The sequence below is a fragment of the Typopeltis vanoorti genome, chromosome 12 (assembly GCF_054136105.1).
Source record: "Typopeltis vanoorti isolate ZY-2024b chromosome 12, IOZ_Tvanoo_1.0, whole genome shotgun sequence".
Lineage (NCBI taxonomy): Eukaryota > Metazoa > Arthropoda > Arachnida > Uropygi > Thelyphonidae > Typopeltis > Typopeltis vanoorti.
Window position 1 is genome coordinate 73,068,420 of NC_143560.1, and position 25,780 is coordinate 73,094,199.

The 25,780-nt window shown below is 38.9% G+C and overlaps 1 protein-coding gene across 3 annotated transcripts in view; it reads right to left on the reverse strand.

The window, feature by feature from the left end:
• Nucleotides 1–22,467: 22,467 nt before the first annotated feature.
• Nucleotides 22,468–25,780, reverse strand: part of LOC150100885 (putative peptidoglycan muropeptide transporter SLC46) — an 87,083-nt gene continuing 83,770 nt past the window's right edge. For all 3 annotated transcript variants that reach the window (XM_090401491.1, XM_090401492.1, XM_090401490.1), the window contains exon 6: nt 22,468–22,602. In XM_090401491.1, coding sequence (XP_090257617.1) covers nt 22,530–22,602 — 73 coding nt within the window. In that variant the 3' untranslated portion in view covers nt 22,468–22,529. The remainder of the gene's footprint in view (nt 22,603–25,780) is intronic.

Sequence of the window (25,780 nt, forward strand, 5' to 3'; positions counted from 1 at the left end):
ATAGAGAGCAGTTGAGCATCATAGGAAGAGCATGAGGTTGCTCTTTGTATCTTACAATGAATGACACACTCCCTTAACTTAAAATTCAATGGGTATCTCTGCCTATTGAATTACATATGAATGCCTATCAATATTTTGATTTCATAATTACATCATCATATATTATCAAATAAATAAATAAATAAAAGCAATCATTACAGATCAGTAGTTTCTCTACCTCCCTTACTCCACAATTTTAGCATTGCATTGCATATAATTTTTTTTTTTTTTTTTTTTTTTTTTTTTTTTTTTTAATTTATAAAAAGTTGCTTTTAGAAGGCAGGAGGATTTACTGAGAATTTCATTAACAAAAAAATTTAAAGAAAAAAATGTAAGATGATACTTCACATATGTGAAGTGCCATACTCTGATCTAGAGTATTTTAATAATAAGGTGATACACCTTTTCACTACTTGTATATAAGAAATATATGATTCATGTGTTAATTCAATCCTGATATATCTCTTCTGGGTCTGGCTCCCAGTGATAACATTTCATAATGTTTGTCTTTAAGATAAGGGCTTGCTTGCTTCCTAGGAAGTAGAGGGTTCTGCTTGGTGGTTGGCTTTTGCCTGTCACTGAGCACAGTCACTGCTTTTCCTGTTCTAGCATGATTCAGATCAGGTTGGTTTATAGTTTATTGGCACAAAAATGGCAAAGATCATACTGCACCATACTAAAGTTACAGCAGTCAAAGAAAAATTTTAAACAATATGCATGTACAAAAACAAAGCCAAGCAATGCAGCATATACATATAAACAAAATTACTGCAAAGGTCACAGCAAAGGAATGCAGTATCTACATATAAATAAAATTACAGTAAATGTTATTACAGCGATACACAAATAGTAAAAAAAGAAAAGAAATTATTACACAATATGCACATATAAAAATTAAGTTGAGCAATGCAGTATCTACATATAAACAAAATTACAACAGGTCAGGAGTGATGAGTTTAGTAATGATTCTTTGGGGTCACTGAGTGTAAAGTTTTAGAGTGATCTTGTAGATCACTCAGAGTTTTTTGGAAAGGTACTCCACACTTTAACAGTATCTCAATACAGATCGAAACAGTCTGGGTAGTGTCCCTTCCCATATGAATATCACTTTTCAGGTTTAAAAGAATGTGTGCATTGCATTATGGGACTAAAGCAACTAATATGAAGTCATTAGTCTCTTTATACAAGTAGCATGGTTGCGAAGATACTACATGCACAAATTTTGTTTGCTTAGACTTGGAAAAAAGATTAAACATGAATATAATTTCTTGGCAAGTTTTATTTAGTTGCCAGGCATATGGTTATGCATCAGAGACTTGAGACATTTCAGAAAATTACTATATTAATGGCAAATTGCTGCAAATATTCAATGAAGATAGATAGTTGGGGATTATAGTCAACAGAGAATTAAAGTTTAGAAGCTATACTGCAAAGCAAGTTAAGTGATTGCACTGGATAACTGCAATACCATTTTGTAAGAAAAAGGAGTTCCACTTTACAAGATTTTCTAAGAACATGGAGAGGAAGGTGAAAAAAAGATCCATAGCAGGTAAGACAATAACTGGCATATGGAATGATGCATATGATCAATGTTTGAGAAATAGAGGGAGGGAAGGACATATGAAAGAAGCATACAAGTCAATATGATTTTACAGTATCATAAAGAAGTGAGATTTTTCAGTTTACGGCAGGTGGAGGACAAAACTTGGGATAATCTCTGACAGCTTACTAAGGATGTAATTAAGAAGAAGATGAATTTCAGGTTCATCTTGGTGTGTAGTAGCAATAGGTAAGATGTTGCGAGTGCATTTTCAGTGAATGTGTTCAAGGAGAGAATGATAAGTGTTTAAGTATGAATAATTAAAAGTGGCCCCTTTCTTGATAACTCCTTGTTAGACAATCTGGAAAAGTCTCCATAATAATAATAATTACTTTTAAAAGGAATTCAAGTTGTCAAGTTGTCATATCCCCACATGCCCTCGAAGGTACAGAGGTCTGACATACGTCAGTTTACAGGCCGAAGTTAACCCTGTGAGAATGGTCAGTCCTCAGCAGAGTGCCAGCAGCATCGAACGCTTGGTCCCCTTCCAACTACTAACTGTGCTCACTTGCTTAACTTGCATGAGCCATTAGTAGCGGAGACTCGACCAACTTTGCTGGCTTTAAAAGGAATTAGAGATGATAAAGGACACATGAAATGTGAAGATAAATTATTGTAAATGTTTGGAGTATTTTTTTTTATGTGGCTACCACCCATGAAAGGTTTATTTGTAAACCTATAGTACAGTTGTACTGTAGGTGAGGTTTTTCTATTTTTATTGATTTGTATTTCTATTTTTATTGCAAGGAATCACATTAAAAAAAACCAGCAATTACTATATGCTGATGACATGACCATAAAAATACATAATAGTGAAGAAATGTAAGTAAAGACTACACACAGACTATACATGCAAATTTCATTAGTCAAATTAATTAAATACCACTGGCTTCGGTATAGGCAGAAGGAAGGGTAGAACTGACTGCTCTATTCATTATGTTAGAGGTTTAATGGATTTTTTACAACACTCAAAAAGAATTAAATTAGAATTTAATACTCCTATATTTCGTCCTAGTCACTAGGACATCTACGGGGATTACAAAGACAATTAATGTAACATGCACACAAAAACTTACAATACTAAGCCCAACCATGTGGGTGACACTAAAGTCACCCACGTGGTTGGGCTTAGTATTGTATCTTGAACCTCGTTATAAAATCATCCACCAGAGAATTTACAGTCTATGAAAGGTTAGTGCTGCAAGATTACCTCCTAACCCACCTCCTTTTTTAAAGAGCTATGTTACTATATATTTGTGTAATACAAATCTCATCACACACACTGAACCAATGGAAACAGCTGTGCATGCAGAACCACTGTTTTCAAAAGAATCACAAGTCTCACAGCTGGTTAGTACTTTCTTTTCCCAACCTACAAACTGTCAGGAATAAGATTCATAAAAAAAAGTTCCTCATCAAGAATTTAAAGTACAGCAATCCCTCGATTAGTGCGCTCTTAAAAACAGGCGCATTAATCGAAAACGCACTAATCGAATATAATAACCTATGGGAAAATGTATAATTCGTTCTTCCTCAAATTTTTTTTTTGAACCTTAATTGTTTTATAAAAGAATTAAGGTATGTCTCAGGGCCTAGTTAAAGGAAAACCATGAAGCTGAAAGACAATAAAACCTATTCAGAATATAAATTTTATTATTCTACTTCTTAACAAAGAATTGAGCTAATGTAGTTTGGCAGGCATTTTTTTCATACAACTGACAGTATGGCCCTATTGCCTTTTCTACTCTTCTGCAAATTTTACTGCTTCTCTCTTCATCAGGGTCAGCCTCTAACCATTGCTGCTTAAAAACTTCAATTGTATGAAAAATATTTTCAAATTGTTTCTGAAATCTCTTTGGTTAAATTTTCTTCATATTCTTTGGGATCTTCCCGCTGTGCATCTAAATTTAGCAAGTCGGAATCATTCAATTCTTCAGAATGAGATTTAATTAACTCTTGGACATTATCATTGAAGGAGAGAAAGAAAGGAAGGACGTACGAATTGGTCGCCAACACACGAAATCACATGCTTTAGAGATAAAATTTCCCAACTGTTACACAAACAAAATAGTTACCACTTTAAAAACCACAATGATCATAAAAGAGAAGTTAATTTTCCGATGTGTAATAATAAACAACTCATCCCAGAAGACGGATTGAATTATCGGAACAGATTCTCCTTTTTGTGACATGCATAGAAGAGTAAAGTCTCGAATCTGAGGGCGTACTATAGCAGACGACATAAATTTTGGCAGTAAAAATTTGGAACATACATAGTGTACATGGAAATAGCATAGCAGGCCATTAAATATAACTTTGTAAAATGTTTTAAATCGGTAACTAAATTATTTCATCCTTGTTAATGATTTTTTAAAATAGTTAGTCATAAAAAATGTGTAGATAGAAAATTTTTCAAATCTGTAACATTTATTTTTTAGATGTATATAGGCACACTAATCAAATTTGAGTATCAAAAAAAAAAAAGGATGCACTAATCGAAAACTCACTAATCAGGGGCGCACTAATCGAGGGATTACTGTAGAAACATTCATATGTCTACCGTGAATCCCCTGCATACAGAAAATGTATTTCCAACAGGTGAAAGCTAGCATTATAAAAGCTTTTCAGATATTGCCAAATCTCAGAAAAATCGATTTTGTTCTGGATAGTTCAGTGAGCTCCTCTTTCTGGCGAATTCAGGCTATTCCGTGGCTGATGGCTATGTGCGTATTTTCTTGTGACAAAACGAATCTAGATAATATGGATCTGATGAGTTTGATGAAGAATTTCAAGGTAAACATTTCATAATGTTACTTTCGTCGGTGTCAGTACTATGAGGCTGCTTCAAATTGAAGGCATCAATGATAAGGCCCACTTGTTTGAGCACTGTTTGAGCCCAAGAGATGTGACTGAAATACACCTGAACACGTGTGAGGCAACAGTATTTTGTAATCACCATCAGATGTTCCAAAGGAGTGTTGATTTTGATTACAAAAATCACATTACATTTTCTCGGTGAATGCGTTGGTAGTAGTGGAAGTTATTGTTATTATTTAGGTCTCCATGGAGTCAAAAGACTCATCGTAGGAGGTCCCTCTTAGGAAACACAAAGTCTATCATGCCACTCCATAAACTCATTGCCTGTTCTCGGTCTCACCACTCTATCAGGCAATGCATTCTATGGTTCAACCACCCTCCATGCAAAGAAACCACTCCTCACCCTCTTGCTCACAGTTTCCTTTCGTAACTTCCAGGGATGGCCCCTTGTCATCACTCCTTCCTGCTGTTCAACCAAGCGAAAGAACTCCCTAGTATCAACCCTGTAACCACCTGTCAACAGTTTAAAAGCCTCAATCATATCAAGTCTACTTCTTCTATCCACCAAACTCTGCAGTCCACATTCCCTCAGCCGATCCTCATAACTATCATTGTACAGTCCTGAAACCATGTTTGTTATCTGCCTTTGTACCCTTTCCATGGTTAATTTATTCCCTTCAAATCCTGGGAACCAAATCTGAGAACAATAAGTCCAAGTGTGGTCTGATCAGGGTCTTATACAATAGAATGATAACTGTTTTATCTCTGCAGGTCAGCGTTCTTCTCATTATTGCTGCAATCCTCTCTGTTACCTTCACCACCTTTGTAATATGCCCCCTAAATTTCAGGTTTCTAAAAATCATCAACCCCAGATCTTTTGTCTCCCATACTTCCTCCAGTATAACTCCTCCCACAGAGTATGCAGTGCCCCATCGATGTTACCCAAACTTCAAGGCCTTTACATTTTGCTGCATTAAACCGACACCCCCATTCATTTGCCCATCTATCTAGCTTATTCAAATCCTCTTGCAGGGCTGCCACATCTGCACTATTACTAATAATCCTTCCCAGCTTTGCATCATCTGCAAACAACTGAATATCCCCTTGCAATCCACTGACAATGTCATTGATATAAAGGTTAAACAATATAGGTCCCAATACTGAGCCCTGTGGGACCTCACTTGTAACCCTCTGCTTCCTTGAAACTACCACACCAAACACAACTCTCTGATACCTATCGGACAGCCAATCCTGAATCCAGCTGACCAATCTAACATCCAGACACATGGTGCTGCAACTTAAATATCAGCTTATCATGTGGCAAATGCCTTCGCTAAGTCTAAGAAAATGGCAGTATATGCCTTTCCTTCATCTAATGCTCTTGTAACTTTATCATAAAAGACTGGCATATTGCTAAAACAAGAGTGCCCCTTCACAAATCCATGTTGACTCTCACAGATAACATTACCCTCATCTACCCAATGCTGTATGCGGTCCTTCACTACTTTCTCGAAGATCTTACTAACTACTGAAGACACACAAACTGACCTATAATTAGACACTTCCAGTCTGCTACCGCCCTTATACAATGGCACCATCATTGTATAAGGGCAGGTGAAATCATGGTGAAATACCATCCAGTCCCACAACTTTACTAACATCCAAAGTACTCAGTATGTGGAACACACTCTCCTCCTGTGCCTCTAAACCTCGAACCTGCCCTATCCCTCTAGTATTCAAACTGACTCCTAAAGGATGAAATACTCCAATAAAGTGTTTATTGAACAATTCCACTATGTCCTCTGCATCAGTCACTCTATTCCTATTTTTATCCCACAATATCATTCTTCCACAGTCATTTCTCCTCCTACTGGCCACATATCTAAAAAATTCCCTATGATTTTCTTTGGATCTTAGGACCAATCTCCTCTCATATTCCAGTTTCATCTTCCTTACCATACTAGTCACTCTTCTGGCCTGTGTCTTATACTCTTCTTGCATCTTCTCTTCACCTGTCTCCTTATATCTTTTCCATAGTCTCTTTTTCACATGCAATTCCTGTTTAATATTGTTTGTCATCCACTTTACTCCAAATTGTGTCCTCTTGTTCACTCGTAGTATACAACTTACCATTGCTACTAACAAATATTCTTTCATAATTTCCCATGCACTAATGATATCCCGGCCTTCCAATTCCTCCCTCCATGAAACTTCTCCAAGTTGACGTCTTAGACTATTATAATCACTTGCCTTATAATTCCACACATATGTTCCCGTCTCTTTGATATTCCTGCATGTCTATTCATTTTTCAGGTCAAAACCTTATGGTCACTCTCTCTCCAACTGGTGGGAGAGATGTCAACTCAATTATTATCAACTCTTCTGATGCTATAACCAAATCCAAAACTCTTGAACCTCTTGTTCCCTCTATTACATGTTGCCTAAGACATTTGTCCCTCAAGAATTCTAGAAATTCCATTCCCTTATTGCTACATGCATCTTCCTCTCCCCAGTTTATACTACTGTAGTTAAAATCTCCCATAACAATCATTCTTCTTGCACTTGCCAAACTCAACTGTCTAAACATTTCCTGGTTCCCATCCTCTGTGCTCCTGGGTCTGTAGCAACACCCCACTAAATATCCTGTCTTGACCACCTCTACCTCACACCACATGCTTTCAAAAGGCTTCACTCTTAGAGGACATAGGTCGTCACTTATCATAAGCAGTACTCCACCACCATGCTTTCCCTTCCTATCCTGCCGAAAAATGCTGTACCCAGCAACTTCTATTCCTGTTATTATATCCTCTTCTGTCAACCATGTCTCATCATCATCTTCCTTATACCCTCTTTTACCTTGCGGTGTCGAGGGTCCATTGATCATCGGACCTCACTCCGTTTACAGGATAAGGTGGTCAGCCTTATGCCCCGGTGTATCCTATGGCCTGTGGTGTTGAGTTCTCAAGGCCAGTTTTCCTGCTTTGCAGGATGAAAAACCCCAGAATAAACTGGGGAAAAAACCCTGCTGTCCACGCCCAAGACTGGCTAACTTGGCTATGGCTGAGGAAGATCCTTCAGCTCCTCACGTCACCGACGGGAATCGAACCTAGGACACTCCTTCCCCTGGCATATGGTTGCGAAGCGCATAGCCACTAGGCTAACCGCGTGAACCATGTCTCAGTGATCCCAATAATTTTTGGCCAGGCTGATGCTATCTGCACCACCAATTCCTCTCCCTTATTCCGGATACTCCTGGCATTAGTATAAAGCATATATAAATGCCGTTGTTTCTATACCCAGCATTATCCCCTCTAGACTCCACTGGGCTCAGTGTTAGCTGATGTTGTCCCCCTTCTACCCATTCCCACAAGAGTCCACCCCTGTTATCGTGCTCCCTGGGACACACTGACTTGTTCAGAACAGCAATCTCTCCAGATGCCTACATCCTTCCTCATTCAAATGTAAGCGGTCTCTCGCATACAATTCCTCTCTGCCCTCAAACATACACCAAGCATCCACATATTCCGGTCCTCTCTTGTCACACATTCTAGCTATTCTTCTCCTTCTTCTGCAGCTTCTCCCACTTAAGTGGGGTCACTGTTTGTAATGAGTCTCCTCCACACCTTCCTGTCTTGGGCTGTCACCACATCCAAGTTCTTCATCTTCAAGTCCTCTTCTACCAGCTCACTCCATCTCTTCTTTGGCCGCCCACGCTTCCGCCTTCCTTGCACATCCATCTGCATGACTCTTCTTCCCACATATTCGTCCTCCCTCCTCATCACATGACCAAACCATCTCAAACTTGCCTCCTGTATTTTTGCTCCTAAGTTCGTAACTTTCACTGTTCCCCTGACATAGTCATTTCTCAGATGATCCTTTCTGGTCACACCGCACATCCACCTAAGCATTCTCATCTCTGCTACTTCCATCCTGCTAATGTTATTTTTCCTCAGGGCCACAGTTTCTATAGCATATGTCATAGCTGGCCTCACTACTGTCCTATAAATTTTGCCTTTCAGATTGATTGGCACCCTCTTATCGCATAACACTCCAGCCATCTCCCTCCAGTTCCTCCAACCTGCTTGTATCCTGCATCCCACTTCCTTCTCAGCTCCTCCATCTTCTTCCACTGTTGAACCTAAGTATCTAAAGTCTCTCACCTTCCTGATGACATTTCCTTCCAGCTCCAGATCTGTCTCCTGGCTACTGCGCAACACATATACTCTGTCTTACTTCTGCTCAGTCTCATACCTCTCTCTTCCAGTACTTTTCTCCATCTTTCCAGTTTAGTTTCCGCTTCTTCTCTTGAATCTACACACAGCAAGATGTCATCTGCATACAACATTGTCCAGGGTGCATCTTCTCTCACCTCCTCTGTTACCACCTCCATCACAATATTAAACAGAAATGGACTTAATGCTGACCCTTGATGCAAGCCAACTGTTACTTGAAAACTTTCTGTCTGTCCCAAACAGGTCCGAACACTTGTCTTCACATTTCTGTACATTTCCTGCACCAACCTGACATATATCTCCGGCACCTTCTTCTCCCTCAGACACCTCCAGACTTCTTGCCTTGGCACTCTATCGTATGCTTTCTCCAGATCAATAAATACCAGATGTAGCTCCCTTTGTTTCTCTCGATATTTTTCCATCATCTGTCGTAACCCAAAGATAGCATCTGTTGTTGATCTACTAGGTATGAAGCCAAATTGTTCCTTTGCAATCTCCACCTCCTCCCTCAATCTACCATCAAGAACCCTTTCTAGGATCTTCATTGTGTGGGACATCAACTTTATTCCTCTGTAATTTTTACAGTCTTGTGCATCCCCTTTACCCTTGTAGATGGGAACAAGAGTACTCTCCCTCCATTCCTTGGGTATATTTTCCTGTTGGCAAACTTTCATAAACAGGTCCCACAGCAGGTAAATTCCCTCTTCCCCCAGTGCCTTCCATGCCTCCACTGGAATTCTGTCGGGGCCCACCGCTTTTCCATTCCTCATCCTCTTCATGGCCTCCGTCACTTCCATTCTATTGATGTTCTGCACCATCCCCTCAGAAGGCTGCCCATCTCCTCTGTGAGTCCTTGCATTTTCCTCTTCGATATTACTGCTCTTCTGCTCAGCTTGTCATTATCATACCTAGGCAACACACACACTATCTTTCCTCTCTGTGTCTTCTTCCGTACCACCTCAAGCAAGAATCTCATATCTCTCGCTGCCCTATTTACACCACCACTCAAGTCATTTGTTCCCACCATCACAATCATCTCATCTACCCTTTCAGCTCCCTTAACTGCCAAATCCACACTTTCTATCGTTCCTCCTGGCAAACACTCCTCACACATCCTATCTTGAACACCACGGATCATTGAGTCCTCATACATTATACCTCTTACCATTCCCTCTCTCCTATTGTTTCCATTTTCTCCTCTTCTTTCATTCCCAGACCTCTCTCTCATTCCATCTCTCCTATTGTTTCCATTCTCTCCTCTTCTAGCACTCCCATACCTCTCTCTCATTCCATCTCTCCTATTGTTTCCATTCTCTCCTCTTCTAGCACTCCCATACCGCTCTCTCATTCCGTCTCTCCTATTGTTTCCATTCTCTCTTCTTCTAGCACTCCCATACCTCTCTCTCATTCCGTCTCTCTTATTGTTTCCATTCTCTCCTCTTCTAGCATTCCCATACCTCTCTCATTCCCTCTCTTCTACTGTTTCCATTCTCTCCTCTTCTAGTACTCCCATACCTCTCTCTCATTCCCTCTCTCCTACTGTTTCCATTCTCTCTATTTCCATTTCCACATCCAATTCCATTCTCTCCTCTCATATCATTCCCAAAACTCTCTCTCTCTCCCCTACTCTTGCCTTGCATTTATCTCTTCCATTCTCCTAATCTCATCTTTCATACTTCTCCCAAAACATTCCACCTCCTCTATCTCCCTCTGCAGGTCAGTCACTCTTAATCGAAATTCGATCTCCCAAACAAAACCATCTTCTAAACTTTCACAGTCACTCACACCTGCTACACTATAAATTATTTTCTCATTCATATTTTTTCTTCATTCTCTCCTATCACACTACTCGTCTTCCGGCATTCATTTCCTGTTCCTGGAGCAACAAGGTCAGTTATTGAGATATCTACTACATTTATTTCCTCCCACTGCCTGCACTTTATGCACACATGCACCCCCCCCCCAACTCTCACAAGCCAGATATCCAATTCCCGAGACGCATACATGCCGCAAGTACTGCATGCCACAAACTCCTTTATTATATTGCTTATAATAGAGTTCTTAAATGGCAGAGGACTTGGCGACATGCCATTTGCAACTGCAGCTGAATCCGCCATTATTCGTTACTGCCGAGAGACTACTAGCGTAATCGTTAATTATTTAATATTTACTGTGGAATTAATTTGTATGCCAAATTAATTCCAGAATTAATTAGTCATAATTGTGCATGAGAGCAGCTTTTTATATTGAGATGGGATATGTCCATTACCTTCAACATTAGCGTGAGATATAAAATTGACTCACCACTTTTCTGTGGCCATCGCTTTTCCTGTCGAGGGCAAAGTGGAAGATGACATTTATTTTGCTATTTGGGTGGTGGTTTGTAGAATCTATTGTGATTGCCCATCTCCAAATGTAGGATCTCTTGCCTCGATGATGATGCCCAAAAGACACCACTGAGTTGATTAGTTTTACCAGTGCATAACGTTTGTTAATTAATGAGGTACAATGTTCAGCATACTGCAGCGTATCTTTTTCTTGGACAAGAGAGTATTTATTGTCTTCACCTATTATGAAATGCTGTGGTTAATATCGGAAAGACTGTCTTGTATGAAGTCCAAAATTTCTGCTGCCAGATCATCCTGCTGTGGTATGTATCGAACACTTGCAGGTTGGGTGGGTGTTTTTATGTGAGCATACATGGCATGTTCTAATATGTATGTGGCTTTAGTTTATAGGAAGATCGCTGCTGGATGCCTAACATAATCTCTATGCTCTATGGTGTTGTTGGGTTGCAGAGTGATGGAGGTCATAAGAATTATATAATACATATATATATTTTTACTGGCTTTACTGCATAATTCAGGAGGAATAGTCAGGTCAAATTCTTGATGACTGGAGCAAAGCTCTCACAGAAACCATGTATAAAAAGGAAAATAAAAGTGAATGTGAGAATTTTCTCTACTGAGTGTTCCTGGAAAGATTTGTGCAAGCATATTAATTGAAAGAGGCTTAAAAAAAAAAGCTGAGTTCAGGCCAAATAGGGGTCGTCAGGATCATCTTTTCACTTTAAGATAAATAGCTGATAAATCATGGGAATACAACAAGGATCTATATTTAAGCTTTATAGATCAGGAAGAGGCGTATGATAATGTGCCAAGAAAAAACTTTGTGCTATAATTATGTGGTGTAAACAGGACACTGTATTGACACAAGCATGTACGCTATTATATCCAATGTTATTCACCATTTATATGGATTGCATTAAGAAGGAAAGGGGCATTAAACCTGATATCATAATTTGACAGACGCTTTTATTATCTAATTATCAGATGCTTTTTGATGATATTGTTATAATCAAATAAATTCAGTACAAGTCTGCAGGATTCCTTAACTAAATTGAATAACTGCTGCAACAAATCTTTGCTCCAGTCTGCAATAAAAAGACCAAAACCATGAAAATAGGTATGAACATGGAAACATTAATTCTGAATGGAAATTTATAGAACAAGTAAAAGCGAAGGTGGCAAATTAATTATGGAAGTAAAAAAATAATAAGCAAAGCTGCTACTGGAGAGACTACTGCAATCAATCTAAAATCGCATTAAAATATATTAATATGTATTAATATATAAATGTAATAATGTATACAAATACAAGGTGGTATCAAAAAGTTTCGAGACTAGGTTTGTAACACGCCAACAGATGGCAGTATAAGGCTGCATACACCGTCACAGGGAGCACCTAGCTTCATAAGTCAGTGTGCCAAAAGACATCGTCCTGTGAGCTGTGCAACTGATGCTATTCTGACCACCTGTGTTACCACATCTGTGATTTCATCATGGACAGCAAGTGAGAACAAGAGCAAAAGTGAACTTCTGCATGAAACTGGGCAAATCTGCCACAGAGACGTTTGACATGATTCGGCAAGGTTACGGTGATGCTGCAATGAGTCGTTTGAGGTGTTTTGAGTGGCATGCGTGCTTCAAGAGCAGAAGAACATCACTAGAAGACAATGAGATATCAGGAAGACCTTCAACGAGTTCAACCCCAAAAAACGTCGAAACCATTCGACAACTTGTACATGAGGATCGTCGGAGAACACTCCACAACATTGCTGCCATTGTCGGTGTGTCATACGGAACAATTCAGGCAATCCTCACGTGCGACTTGAACATGTCCCGTGTTGCTGCCAAGTTCGTCTCCAGGCTGCTGACCCAGGAGCAGAAGGAACACCATGTCGAAGTCTGCCAAGAACTCGGTCAGTGTGCTGTGGATGATCCATTCTTCATGTCGAGGATCATTACCAGTGACGAAACTTGGGTGTATGGGTATGACCCTGAGACAAAGCAACAGTCTTCAAAGTGGAAGAGCCTATCATCTCCACGACCGAAAAAGGCAAGGCAGGTCTGCAGCTCGACCAAGTGCATGCTCATCGTCTTTTTCGATTCGCGGCATTCTACATCGAGAATTCGTCCTCGGGGGCCAGACTGTCGATAGCAAGTTCTACTGCCAGGTTTTAAGGCATCTGAGGGAGGACATTCGGCGAAAGCGACCGGATCTGCGGTGTGCGAAAAACTGGATGCTCCATGATGACAATGCACCCTGTCACTGAGCTCTCCTCACACAAGTTTCTCGCCAGAAACAACATTATCTCACTTCCGCACCCACCTTACTCACCAGATTTGGTTTCTGCAGACTTTGCCCTCTTCCCGAAGATGAAGATCCAGCTCAAAGGTCACCGTTTTGACACCATTGTGGAGATCCAGAGCGAATCGCAGAAGGTGTGTGACATGCTTCGAAAAGAAGACTTCCAGGACACATTCCAGAAGTGGCAGGAATGCTGGAAGCGCTGTATTGAGGGGACTATTTTGAAGGTGATAGTGTGTAAACAGAAAAATAAAGTAATTTCTCGTAAACAGAGCTAGTCTCGAAACTTTTTGATACCACCTCATATAATATATATGTTAATGAAAATAAAGTTATTAAGAAGGATGACATTCAGGTGGCATGCAGTGGTTATATTCAAAACGAGTAAGCTCTGGGGCCCTTAAAGTAAGGATCATAAATGTGAGGCTATTGCTAGATTGTAACAACATTTTTTAAAATTTTATCTATTTATTTATTTTGGCAGAGTTTGCTCAGATCCTTCCCCTTTAATATGTATTCATCCATTTATCCACTCTGATGTTCATCCATTTATCCACTCTGATGCTAATTAAATACCCTGATATGAAGAACTTGCGCCTAGGGTCTATACCTCTGCACATGTTACACACCCCCAAACCACCGTCCTTACAAAATAACTAATTTTGAGACAGATTCAATGAGTGAGATTGCACGGTTATGCAGAGCGATACATAGGGCAAATCGGCAGCTGGAGCATTGGCAAAAATGTTTACTGAGCATACCAACTAATAAACGGCAAAAGTATGATAAGAAGAATAAGAGTACGATAGTGAGAGTAAACAAAATGAAACAGCAAGTGTTGTATGGAGATTCTTTAGTAAGAGGTGTGAGAGATGAGTTTGACAAATCGTACCAACCTGGCGCGAACGTTAAGGATGTAAGAGAGTCAATTAGAATGCAAAAGCAGAAGGAGAAAGAACTGATAGTAGTAGCAGGAACGAATGATTTGAAAGGAGACAAAATGGCTATGAAAGAGGATTTGAAGGAATTACTTGAGGTAGCAAAAGAGAAGAGTGAGAGAGTTAGGATGGTGAGCCTGTTGCCGTGGTATGACAGTGCACAGCATAGGAGGGCCAAAATTGCTAATGACTTTATGCAGGACAGGACGAGTGGTGTGGAATTTGTGGATGTGTGGAGTGAGTTCGATGGGCAAAAGGATTTATATAAGATGGATGATTTACATTTGAATGGATTTGGTGTACAGAGACTTGAAAAGGTGTTGTTGAATGAAGTAGAAGTGGATGTGCAGAATCAGGGAAACTAGAGTTATTAGGGGAGGGGGGAGTAGATAGACAGACTTTAGGGAGACAGTTGAGTGCATGAATGCGTGTAATATGCCCGACCGAGTACGAAGCACAACAAATCAGAATGGGATAGTTAGTATAAGGCATCAAAACAGAGATGGTAAAAATGGGCTTCTGAAATTCACGTACACTAATGCCAGAAGTATTAGGAACAAGAAGGAAGAATTTTTTGGCCTTGGTTGGCACTTCTAGGCCAACCAAGGTTATTGGCATTAGTGAAACATGGCTGACAGAAGATGATATAGCTAGTGGGATTGAATGTGAGGGGTATGGTGTGTTCAGGAGTGACAGGGAGAATAAAATGGAGGGAGAGTGTTATTGATGACAGCTGATGAGCTGCAGCCAAGGAGAATAGAAGTAGAACTGCAGGATAGAGAAAAGAGTACATTTTAGGCTATTTGGTGTGAGACTGAGACTAGCAGAACAAAATATACAGTTGGGTGCTGCTATAGACCAGGTGATGGAATAGATGGTGGAGATAGTACATAAGCAAATAGAAGAAATGAGTGGAAGGAGGGTAATTATTATGGGAGATTTCAACTATGGTAACATTTGATTGGAAGGAGGAGAGGACAAATGGGAGGAAGGAAATGGATTTTATGCGGTTATTAAGGGATAACTATCTGCGACAGCATGTAATGGAAAATACTAGGGGTCAAAGAGTGCTTGATCTAGTAATTGCATCTGAGAATTTGGTAACGAATATGACCACGTTGCCACCAATTGGTGACAGTGATCGTAGGGTCTTGACTTGGGAGGTGGCTAAAGGTGTGGAATTTACAATTGAGACAGGGTACATGTGGATTTATGGGGCTGGTAAGTATGACAAGCTTAGGAGTTTCATTGGTTCAGTGCCATGGCATGTAAAACTGCAAGGGCTGGATGTTGATAGTGCACGGGAGGCGGTTAAGAAGTGTTTGCAAGAGGCAATGACTGACTGTATACCTAGTCCGAATAATAAATCAAGCAGGGGCTAAATGGATGAATAACACCATTAAGCTTGAGCTGCAAAAAAAGAAACAACTTTGGAGGGAATTTGAGGAGAAAGGTGACCGGCAGGCACATAAATGGTATAAAGCGTACACAAGAAGGATAATGAGTGTAGTAAGAAAAGCAAAAGCGGATTATGAAAGAACATTAGCCATGCAGGCTAAAGAGAATCCCAAACAGCTGTTTCAATATGTTGCAAGTAAAAGATAAAATGTATATGGCAGAATGATTTTAAAGAATGCCGATGGTAGAGAGGTAACCGATTCAGTTGATATGGTGGAATTACTGAGAGAGCACTTTGCAAGAGTATATCATCCAGGTGGTGACATTGCAGGAATAAATGAACCAATAGCTTATATGGGAATTGTGGTGAATGAAGTGGATGTGAATAGTCTATTACAAAACCTCAATGTCAATACACCTGTGGGATGGGATGGTATACCAGCTTGTGTTGTATGTGAAGCGGCTAAAAAATTGTCAGTGCCCTTGACCATTTTGTTTGAGTCTCGGGTCTGGTTTAGTCCTCAAGGAGTGGAAAGAGGGGAAAATAGTTCCACTGCATAAAAGAGGTTCCAAGACTGCTGTTGTAAATTAACGACTGATCAGCATATCAGGAATCGTTGTCAAGGTCTTGGAGAAAATAGTCAAGAGGAAAATACAGGATTGGATAGATGAAAATGGGATACTGTGTGGGGGACCGTATGGTTTTGTGAAGGGTAGATCATGCCTCAGTAACTTGCTCACGTTTTATAACAGTAGAATCACTGTAAAACCCATTACCCTAACTGGATAAAGGTAATGGGTTTACAGTGATTCTACTGGACCTTGCTAAGGCCTTTGACAGGATACCACATGGAATTCTAATCAGTAAACTGCAAAATATGGGGATGGATATAGGGTTGGTGAAATGGATAGGAGGGTGGTTGATGGAGAGATATCAGAGAGTGGTTTATTCAGGAGTAGAGTCCAAAAGACGGTCCGTGACTAGTGGTGTGCTGCAGGGTTCTCTTCTTGGACCACTACTGTTCAATTTGTTCATTAACGATATAGGAAAGGATCTGAGAGGAAGTGTGCATTTGTTTGGTGATGATGCAAAGTTGGGTAGAGCAATAGTGAGTGCACAGGATGTCAAAATTTTGCAGGATGATTTGGATAGTTTGGAGGACTGGGCTAAGGAGAATGGATGTCAATTTAATGTGGCAAAGTGTAAGGTTATGTATTTTGGGGTGAAAAGATTAGCAGCAGTATATCACATGGGTGGAACTGTACTCCAGGAGATTCACGAGGCCAGGGATTTGGGAGTGTTGGTGGACAGGGAGTTGAAGTTTAGGAAACACATCACAAAAGTGGCTAAATCAGCTCATCAAATCACTTGGTTGCTGAAAAATACTTTAACAACCAGAGACAAACAGGTTATTGTTCTTCTGTATATCGAGCCTTGATAAGACCCCATCTAGATTACTGTGCCCAGATATGGGCGCAAGGGTTTCTTCTTGATGGGGAGGAGGTGGAGAGGATCCAGAGACGAGTGACCAAGATCATAACAGGTCTATGGAATGAACCTTATGAGAACAGGTTGAAGATTTGTGGGTTGCAGAAATTGGTTGATAGGTGGAAAAGGGGTGATTGAGATATTCAAATTACTGAAGGGTTTCTATAAGATTAATTCAGAAGATATTTTTGAGAATAGAACTGGTGGTGGGAGGACTAGGGGCCATACATGGAAACTGGGCAAGAGTGTGGTTATCAAGGGTGTTAGAGCTAGGTTTTTTACTTGGAGAGTGGTGAATGAGTGGAATACGCTGCCAGAGTCTGTTGTAGGTGCCTGTGAATGAGTTCAAGGCGAGGTATGATAGATACTGTGTGAATGTTGAATAGTTGTTCTTGACATGATGTTAGGGCCTCTCTCGATGAGTCTATCAACTCCTTGGAGTTGCCCATAATAATAATAATAATAGTTGTATTTACCTTTGAATGCGATCCACCGTTCGAGTGTCCAGCAAGTCCGCAAATATTTCCTTTCATTAAACGTATTAATATTAACATTGCAACTGATGGGAATTCTGTGTTTCTGTGAATTCATTAGAGAATTCTTTCTCTTCAGAAACTAAACACAAACTCTCATTACAAACTCGTTTGTATTATCACTGTCATCTGAGCTATTTTTCTATTTAAAGAAGGTACCAATGTACTTACTCGAATATGACTCGTAGTACTGTTTTTACTTTTCGAAAAAAGAAATTTGGCATATACCTTGTGCATGAAAAAAGCTTAAACACGTTAACCTCGGAGTGATAGTAACTTGCTCCCCGCAGTAAACAACACACTCTCCCCAATAGCCACTATACTGCAGAGGAAAGAAAAACAAGAACTTTTATTATGTCAGTGATTAAGGTACAAGAAGCCTGTGTAATATATTTCTCAACAAATAGTGCAATTAGAGACAAGTGGCATAAAAACGACACTAATTAATGAATCACATGTCCACCTCATACAGAAACTATGCTGTATAGACTCAAGCAAAACCGTATGTTGCACCGACAAACATAGTATCTAACTAAAAACTATTGTTATTATTTAGATGTGTGTAAGTTCGCAGCAATAAAATTCAACCAAATGTGTTAAAAGTAAGAAATATATATATAATGAATGTTGTTATGGCAGTTTCCCATATCATGGAATTCGGTTGAAGAGAGATAGTATTTCAACTCAATTGTCGGCTTGCTTTTATCTTTCGGTTACGCGATCCTTTGTTAATACTGCACCAATCACAGTCTTAATAACCTGCCATTGCTGTCTGTTTCGCACCATGCTTTCACTTCTCACTAGTCATTCGTGAAGGATTGTTCATTATGTATCTCAAGTCTTGTAAATTACTGCCAGTACCGTCGACAGGGTGTAGAATAGCGGCAGCCTACCTCTGTTCAGTCATATTGCGGTAGGTGCCGTATCAGGGCAACAAGATATTTTACAACATCTGATGTAATGCAATAGATTTATTTGAAGAATTAAAAATTCTTTCAAAAATAATACAAGAGAAAAGTGGTCCACACTAAATTTTATCGTATATATATATATATATAACCAAAATCTTGTAGAAATTTCTCAAGACGTAACCACCGTCCTAAGGATATTGTTAATAATTCCTGTTAGCGTAGTATAGTAAGTGTGGACAGAAGTTTTTCGAAGCTTAAACTGATGAAAAATTATTTGCAAACAGCAATGACCCAAGAAAGATTGGTTGGTCTAGCAATTATATCGATAGAGGTGGACATAGTTTATAATTTAAATTTAGAAGACCTTATAAACAGTTTTACAGTGCAATATCGCCGTAGAGCAAACATTTAATTAATATCATTATATAATTGTTTTGCATTAATGTTTCTGTTGTAACAGAAAATAAATAAAAACAAAATAGCAATTGCAGATTTTCTTATATTTTTGTCTTATAATCTATCAGGGGTGATATTTAATTGTTTGCCTAAGGGTGCAATCTAATCTGGTGATGGTCCTGATTACTGGTAACTTTTGCTTGAAATAATGGGAAAGAACATGATGCTATTTGGGTAGGATGCATACAAGGAAACCGCTCTCTAGGCTGGAAATAGCAATAGCGAATAGGAGATTCTTGGTAAGCCATACCCATTTTCAGTTTCTTCCTGAAAACTTTAATTTCCGAAAATCCCTGCATATATCTCGCACACCAATTTTTTAGCCATAATTTTGGGAAAAAAAGGGCGAGTTATATTTGAGTAAATACAGTAGTAGGTCGACATAAATATAAAAAATCACACAATTTTCTTTGTGCTTCTCACAATCACGAGCTCTGATAAACAACTGCTAATCTGCTGTTCTATTGTTGGTTACTGACTGTTGCTAACAGTGTTAGCAACAGTCAGTAATGTTGTGTTGCCAACCAGAAAAGACAAAATATTGCCACGAGTATGTCAAAATTCCTGTACACTATGCAACAATAATAATGTTTGCTTGTCAATTGCTGCAAGATAATGCATTACAGGAAGCTCCAAACCCAGTTCCTTTCATCATGCGTTCATAATCAGGAGACTGTTGATATTGAACTTTATATACACACATTCAAAACTGTACACAATTGTTGAATGATAACACAATAATGGCAACACAACACAACACAACAATAATAGGCATAATTACCTTAAAGGGAGAAAAGTCATAAAACAGAAAAATGTTCTGGGTTCGGGCCAGGTGTATAAAAAAGTTCCGGGGCCGGGCCGCGGCTAAATTTAACCACTCGAGTATGATCACTTACACGAGTAAGAATGGGAGAAGAAATATTAGCAAAGTGGGGTGGTTGATGCCAGAATAAAAAGCACCTAGAAGAAGAATAATGTGGGAGTGGATTGATTTAGCTAAAGTACCTTAGAACAGTGCTTCCCAAACTTCTGGATGTCAGGGTCCCCTTTGCAAAAATTAAAATATTTCACAGCCCCCCCCTCAAAAAAAAATCATAATAGAGAGATATATTATTATAATATTTATTGTATTTATATTCAATACAAAACATACAGCGAATATTGAAAAAATCAAATGAATATATTACATTTTTTGCCTCTTACGTTTGGTTCTGAAGACGATGCAGGCTGTTCTGGTAAAATATGAAATACTGTCCTTTTTTTTGAGTCTTTCTGCTTCTTCTGATTGTTTGCGGGAATTTTTTTTTATTTTTTATCAGCCACTTATCCATCTCAGGATTAAATTTTTTAATGTAGAATAGATCAAATAATATCACCACTTACCGATACTGGCACACCAGACTGATAACATGAAATTAGTGAATATTACCTGAATAAGGGAATCCCCGGACCAAGAACATTTTTCTCTTTTGTGACTTTTCTCCCTTTACGGTAATTAAGCCTAACGCGAAACAGACAGCAAAGGCAGGTTATTAAAACGTGCATATGATTGGTGCGGTATTAATAAAAGATCACACAACTGAAAGATAAAAGCATAGTTGACAATTGAGTTGAAATGCTAACTCTCTTCAACCAAATTCCATATGTGAAACTGCCATAACATTCATTATTAATATATATATATATATATATATATATTCAATATATATATAGTATTCAATATAGTTTTAACACTTCTACGAATTTTAACACGTTCGGTTGAATTTTATTGCTGCCTTGGGAAATCGAACTCACACACATCTAATTAACAACAATAGTTTTTAGTTAGATACTGTGTTTGCCCATGCAACATATTATTATTATTTGACACCTCCACGGAGTCCAAAGACTCATCGAGGGAGAGTATGCCAATAGCATCGAACGATTGGTTCCCTTCCAACTACTAACTGCACTCAAACTAACTTAACTGAGCCATTAATAGCAGAGGCTCTACCAATCGACCAACATATGATTTTGTTTCAGTCTATACAGCATAGTTTCTGTATGAGGGGACATGTGATTCATTAATTAGTGTGTTTTTATCCCAGATGTCTCTAATTGCACTATTTGTTGAGAAATATATTACACAGACTCCTCATACCTTATTCACTGGCATAATAAAAGCACTTGTTTTTATTGCCTCTGCAGTATAGTGGCTGTTAGGGAGGGCGTGTTGTTTACCACTGCAAGCGAGTTACTATCTCCTCACATGAACTTGCTTAAGCTTTTTTTCATGTGTGAAGTATATGCAAAACTTATTGGTAACAGAAAACTAGCTCGGATGACAGTGATAATATAAAACGAGTTTTGACATGTATGTAAAGTCAATATCAACAGTCCCTGATTACGAACGCATGATGAAAGGGACAGGAAGATTTGGAGCTTCCCTGGAGAGCATTCAAAGTAAATACAATTAACCACTGCTTTGAAATGAAACATATGAATAAGCAATATTTACTAATATTCATTAAGCGCCGAAATATGCAGGAAGCAAAGTTTGTGAACCAACACCAATGTGTGAATTTTTCCGTGAAAATATAAAAAATAACAAAAAAGAAATAATAAATAATAAAAGTTAAATACCCCTCCCTATTTTAAAAAATTAACCCTTTCACTTTTTCCCCACCCTATATAAAAGTATATGTTTCTATATATTACGAAAAAACCCGGGTTTTTCTAACTTATTCTACCAAACTGCCTACCCCCCCCCCCCCACACACACTCTGCAGTTTTCGACATCGCAGACAGAGGAAAAGCCACAACACCCAGAAAAAGGTATGTGCAATTTTCTATTCCTTAGGCTACATATACTTTTTAGTACATCTACACTCATAATGCCCTAAGAATCCATGAGTAAATAGCCAATGACATTCAAACAGGGGTACTCCTAAACTGAAGCAGGCAAAATAGCTGTAATTATAAAAGTTAAATACGTTTCTTTTAAAATAAAAAATATCTACTTAGTCTTAAAACATTTTAAATTTGTTTTCATTATTTCACGGCCCCCTCAACAAAACCTAGGGCCCCGAGGGGGCCGCAGCCCACAGTTTGGGAAGCGCTGCGTTAGAAGACATAAATATAAGGTGATCTGATAATATTGGAATCTTGACATATAACAGATCATTTTGAGAGAAAATTGTTGTTAAGAAGTTGTTAATAATGTAAACTTAATCATGTGATACCATGAGAGTACCCTATACACCCTTTGAGGGTACATATCAGAAATTTAATTATGGATGAATTCTGAATATAGGATGAATCACTTTACATGTTTAAGAGCTGAAACACAAAAACTATATGGCCGGTGGACATACTGAATTAGACAGTGAGCTGTTGATTTGTTTTCCATAAATTAAATACTCTAATTCTGAATGATTTCCATATTTTATATAGCAAATAACAAAGAAATTTTTGCAATTTTTGATATTTAATTAGTTCTTTGGGTTGTAATTAAGCATTCTGTATCTGATGAGCCGGATTCTGAAACTTTCATGATCCATCTGTAAAAAAAAAAAAAAAACTCAAATTTCAATTTTCAAAAAATAATACATTATATTATTAATATTTTACCAATAGTACACAGTATTCACAACCAAGAATATGGAGTTGATAATTGTTATTGTTATTATTTGACACCTCCAGGGAGTCCACAGGCTCATCGAAGAAGGGTACCTGCTCGACAACTGTCTCCACCAACTGACTTCAACTACACCAACGCTATCTACAGCCAACCACCACCACTAGTATTTCCACAGATAATCACAAACAACCATGCCCACGGCAGGATTCGAACCTGCAGCCTTTTGGCTGGAGAGCGGATATGCTAACCACTCGGCCAGCCAGGCTGGCAAAAATATAATTGAACTTCAGTCTCTGGTTGACAAGACCTGAGCCTGATTTTCATGTGCAACATGAGGAACTTTTATAGGAGTTTTTCAAGTGATGGTATGAGATATTATGTAGTGCCAGTCTAATATGTAAATTATAGTATATTATTATTATTCAGGCTTCCATGGAGTCAAAAGACTCATCGTGGGAGATCCTTTCTAAGAAACGCAAGTCTATCAAGACTCATCAAGGAAGGTCCCTCCTAGGAAACACACAGTCTATCATAACACTCCTTAAATGCATTGACCATTCTCGCCCTCACCACTCCATCAGGCAATGCATTCCATGGTTCAACCAACCTCCATGCAAAGAAACCACTGATCACCCTCATTCTCACAGTTTTCTTTCATAACCTCCAGGGATGGCCCCTTGTCATGACTCCTTCCCGCTGTTCAACCAAGCAAAAGAACTCCCCAGTGTCAACCCTGTAACCAGTAGTGAACTATGGAAATTTTAACAAAGGGCTTGCATCGTCGAGCAAAAAAAAGCTGTATTTCACACAAAAACTTTTATTAATACAGCTTGTGTACAAATGACAATCAACCTGTAAAGGCTATCATTTTTAAACAAATATTTCATGATCTAAACATGAAATATTTACACACAATCATCTGTGTTAATTTATCTTACATAAGAAAAACATTATTTAACTATCAAAATATAATAAGAATAAAATCTTTTTTAATCGCACATATGAAATAGTCCGCATTTTTTATAAACAAAATAAATTTCTTTTGTTTGCGATAGAAGTTTTTATGACAAACAATCTATAAAGAATAAATAAATATTATCTAAACACAATAATATTGAAGTATGTTATATTTCTCTTTTGTTTTTATACTCGAAGTGATAATCAACGGTACCAATCAAAGGGCATTATTTTATAGTCCTGTTTATTTATATGCGATTACCAAAAGTGAATTCTTATTTGTAAAATGGTGGTCACAGTAACTATAATATTTAATTTAATAAAATCACACAAAAAACTTTAACAAAGGGCTTGACGAGCACCCCTTATAGCTCACCACTGCATTTTAACCACCTCTCAACAGTTTAAAAGTCTCAATCGTATCACCTCTCCTTATTTTATTCATCAAGCTCTGCAGTCCACACTCCCTCAGCCGATCCTCATAACTAACATTGTACAGTCTTGACACCATCTTTGTTATCCGCCTTTGTACCCTTTCCACAGTTAATTTATCCTCTTCAAATCCTAGGGACCAGATCTGAGAACAATAGTCTAAGTGTGATCTGATCAGAGTCTTATACAACGGAATGATAACCATTTTATCTCTGCAGGTCAGTGTCCTTCTCATTATTGCAGCAATCCTCTGTGTTACCTTCACTACTTTTGCAATATGTCCCCTAAATTTCAGGTTTCTATCAATCATCAACCCCAGATCTCTTGTCTCCCCTACTTCCTCCAGTTTAACTCCTCCCATAGAGTATGCAGCATCCCAAACCTCGACCTTACATTTTGGCGCATTAAACCGACACCCCCCCCCCCATTCATTTGCCCATCTATCTAACTTATTCAAATCCTCTTGCAGGGTTACCACATCTGCACTATTACTAATAACCCTCCCCAGCTTCACATCATCTGCAAACAACTGAATATCCCCTTACAATCCATGGACAATATCATTGATATAAAGGTTAAACAATATAGGTCCAAGTACTGAGCCCTGTGGAACCCCACTTGTAACCTTCAGCCTCTTTGATATTGCTCCACCATACACAACTCTCTGGTACCTATCGGACAGCCAATCCTGAATCCATTTGACCAATCTGACATCCAGACCCATGTGCTACAACTTGAACATCAGCTTATCATGTGGCACACTGTCACATGCCTTTGCTAAGTCTAGGAAAATGGCAGTATATGCCTAATGCTCTTGTAACTTTATCATAAAAGGCTAGCACATTGCTAAAACAAGAGCACCCCTTTGCAAATCCATGTTGACTCTCACAGATAACATTACCCTCATTTACCCAATGCTGTATACGGTCCCTCACTACTTTCTCCAAGATCTTACTAACTACTGATGACACACAAACTGGCCTATAATTAGACACTTCCAGTCTGCTACAACCCTTATGCAATGGCACTATCTTACCTTCCTTCCATTCCACGGGTACCTTTCCCGCAGCCAGACTTTCATTGAAAAGCCAGGTCAATGGAGCTGTCAGTTCCTTAGCACATTCTCTCAAAACTCATGGTGAAATACCATCCAGTCCCACAGCTTTACTAACATCCAGAGTACTCAGTATGTGGAACACACTCTCCTCCTGCACCTCTAAACCTCGAACCTGCCCTATCCCTCTAGTATTCAAATTGACTCCTCCAGGATGAAATACTCCAATAAAGTGTTCATTGAACAATTCCACTATGTTCTCTACATCAGTCACTCTATTCCCGTTTTTATCCCACAATGTCATTCTTCCGCAATCATTTCTCCTCCTACTGGCCACATAGCTAAAAAATTCCCTAGGATTTTCCTTGGATGAAAAGCCAACATTCACAAGATTAAACTGTTTTCCCTCCCTCCATCCTATACAGAACAGTCAAACTGGTCAGAGAACACACACACACATAATTAACACGTTCGCTGCCAACTACGAGTATACTCGTAGTGGGTAAACCTGCTTCACAAGCCAGCTACGAGTATACTCGTAGGACGCTTACCGCCGGGAACGAGATTATTGTAGTGACCTTGAAGAAGTGAAAATGCTTGGCTTGTGGGGCTAGCATCAAAACTGTGTATTCTCATAGACCGTATATGCTCTGTA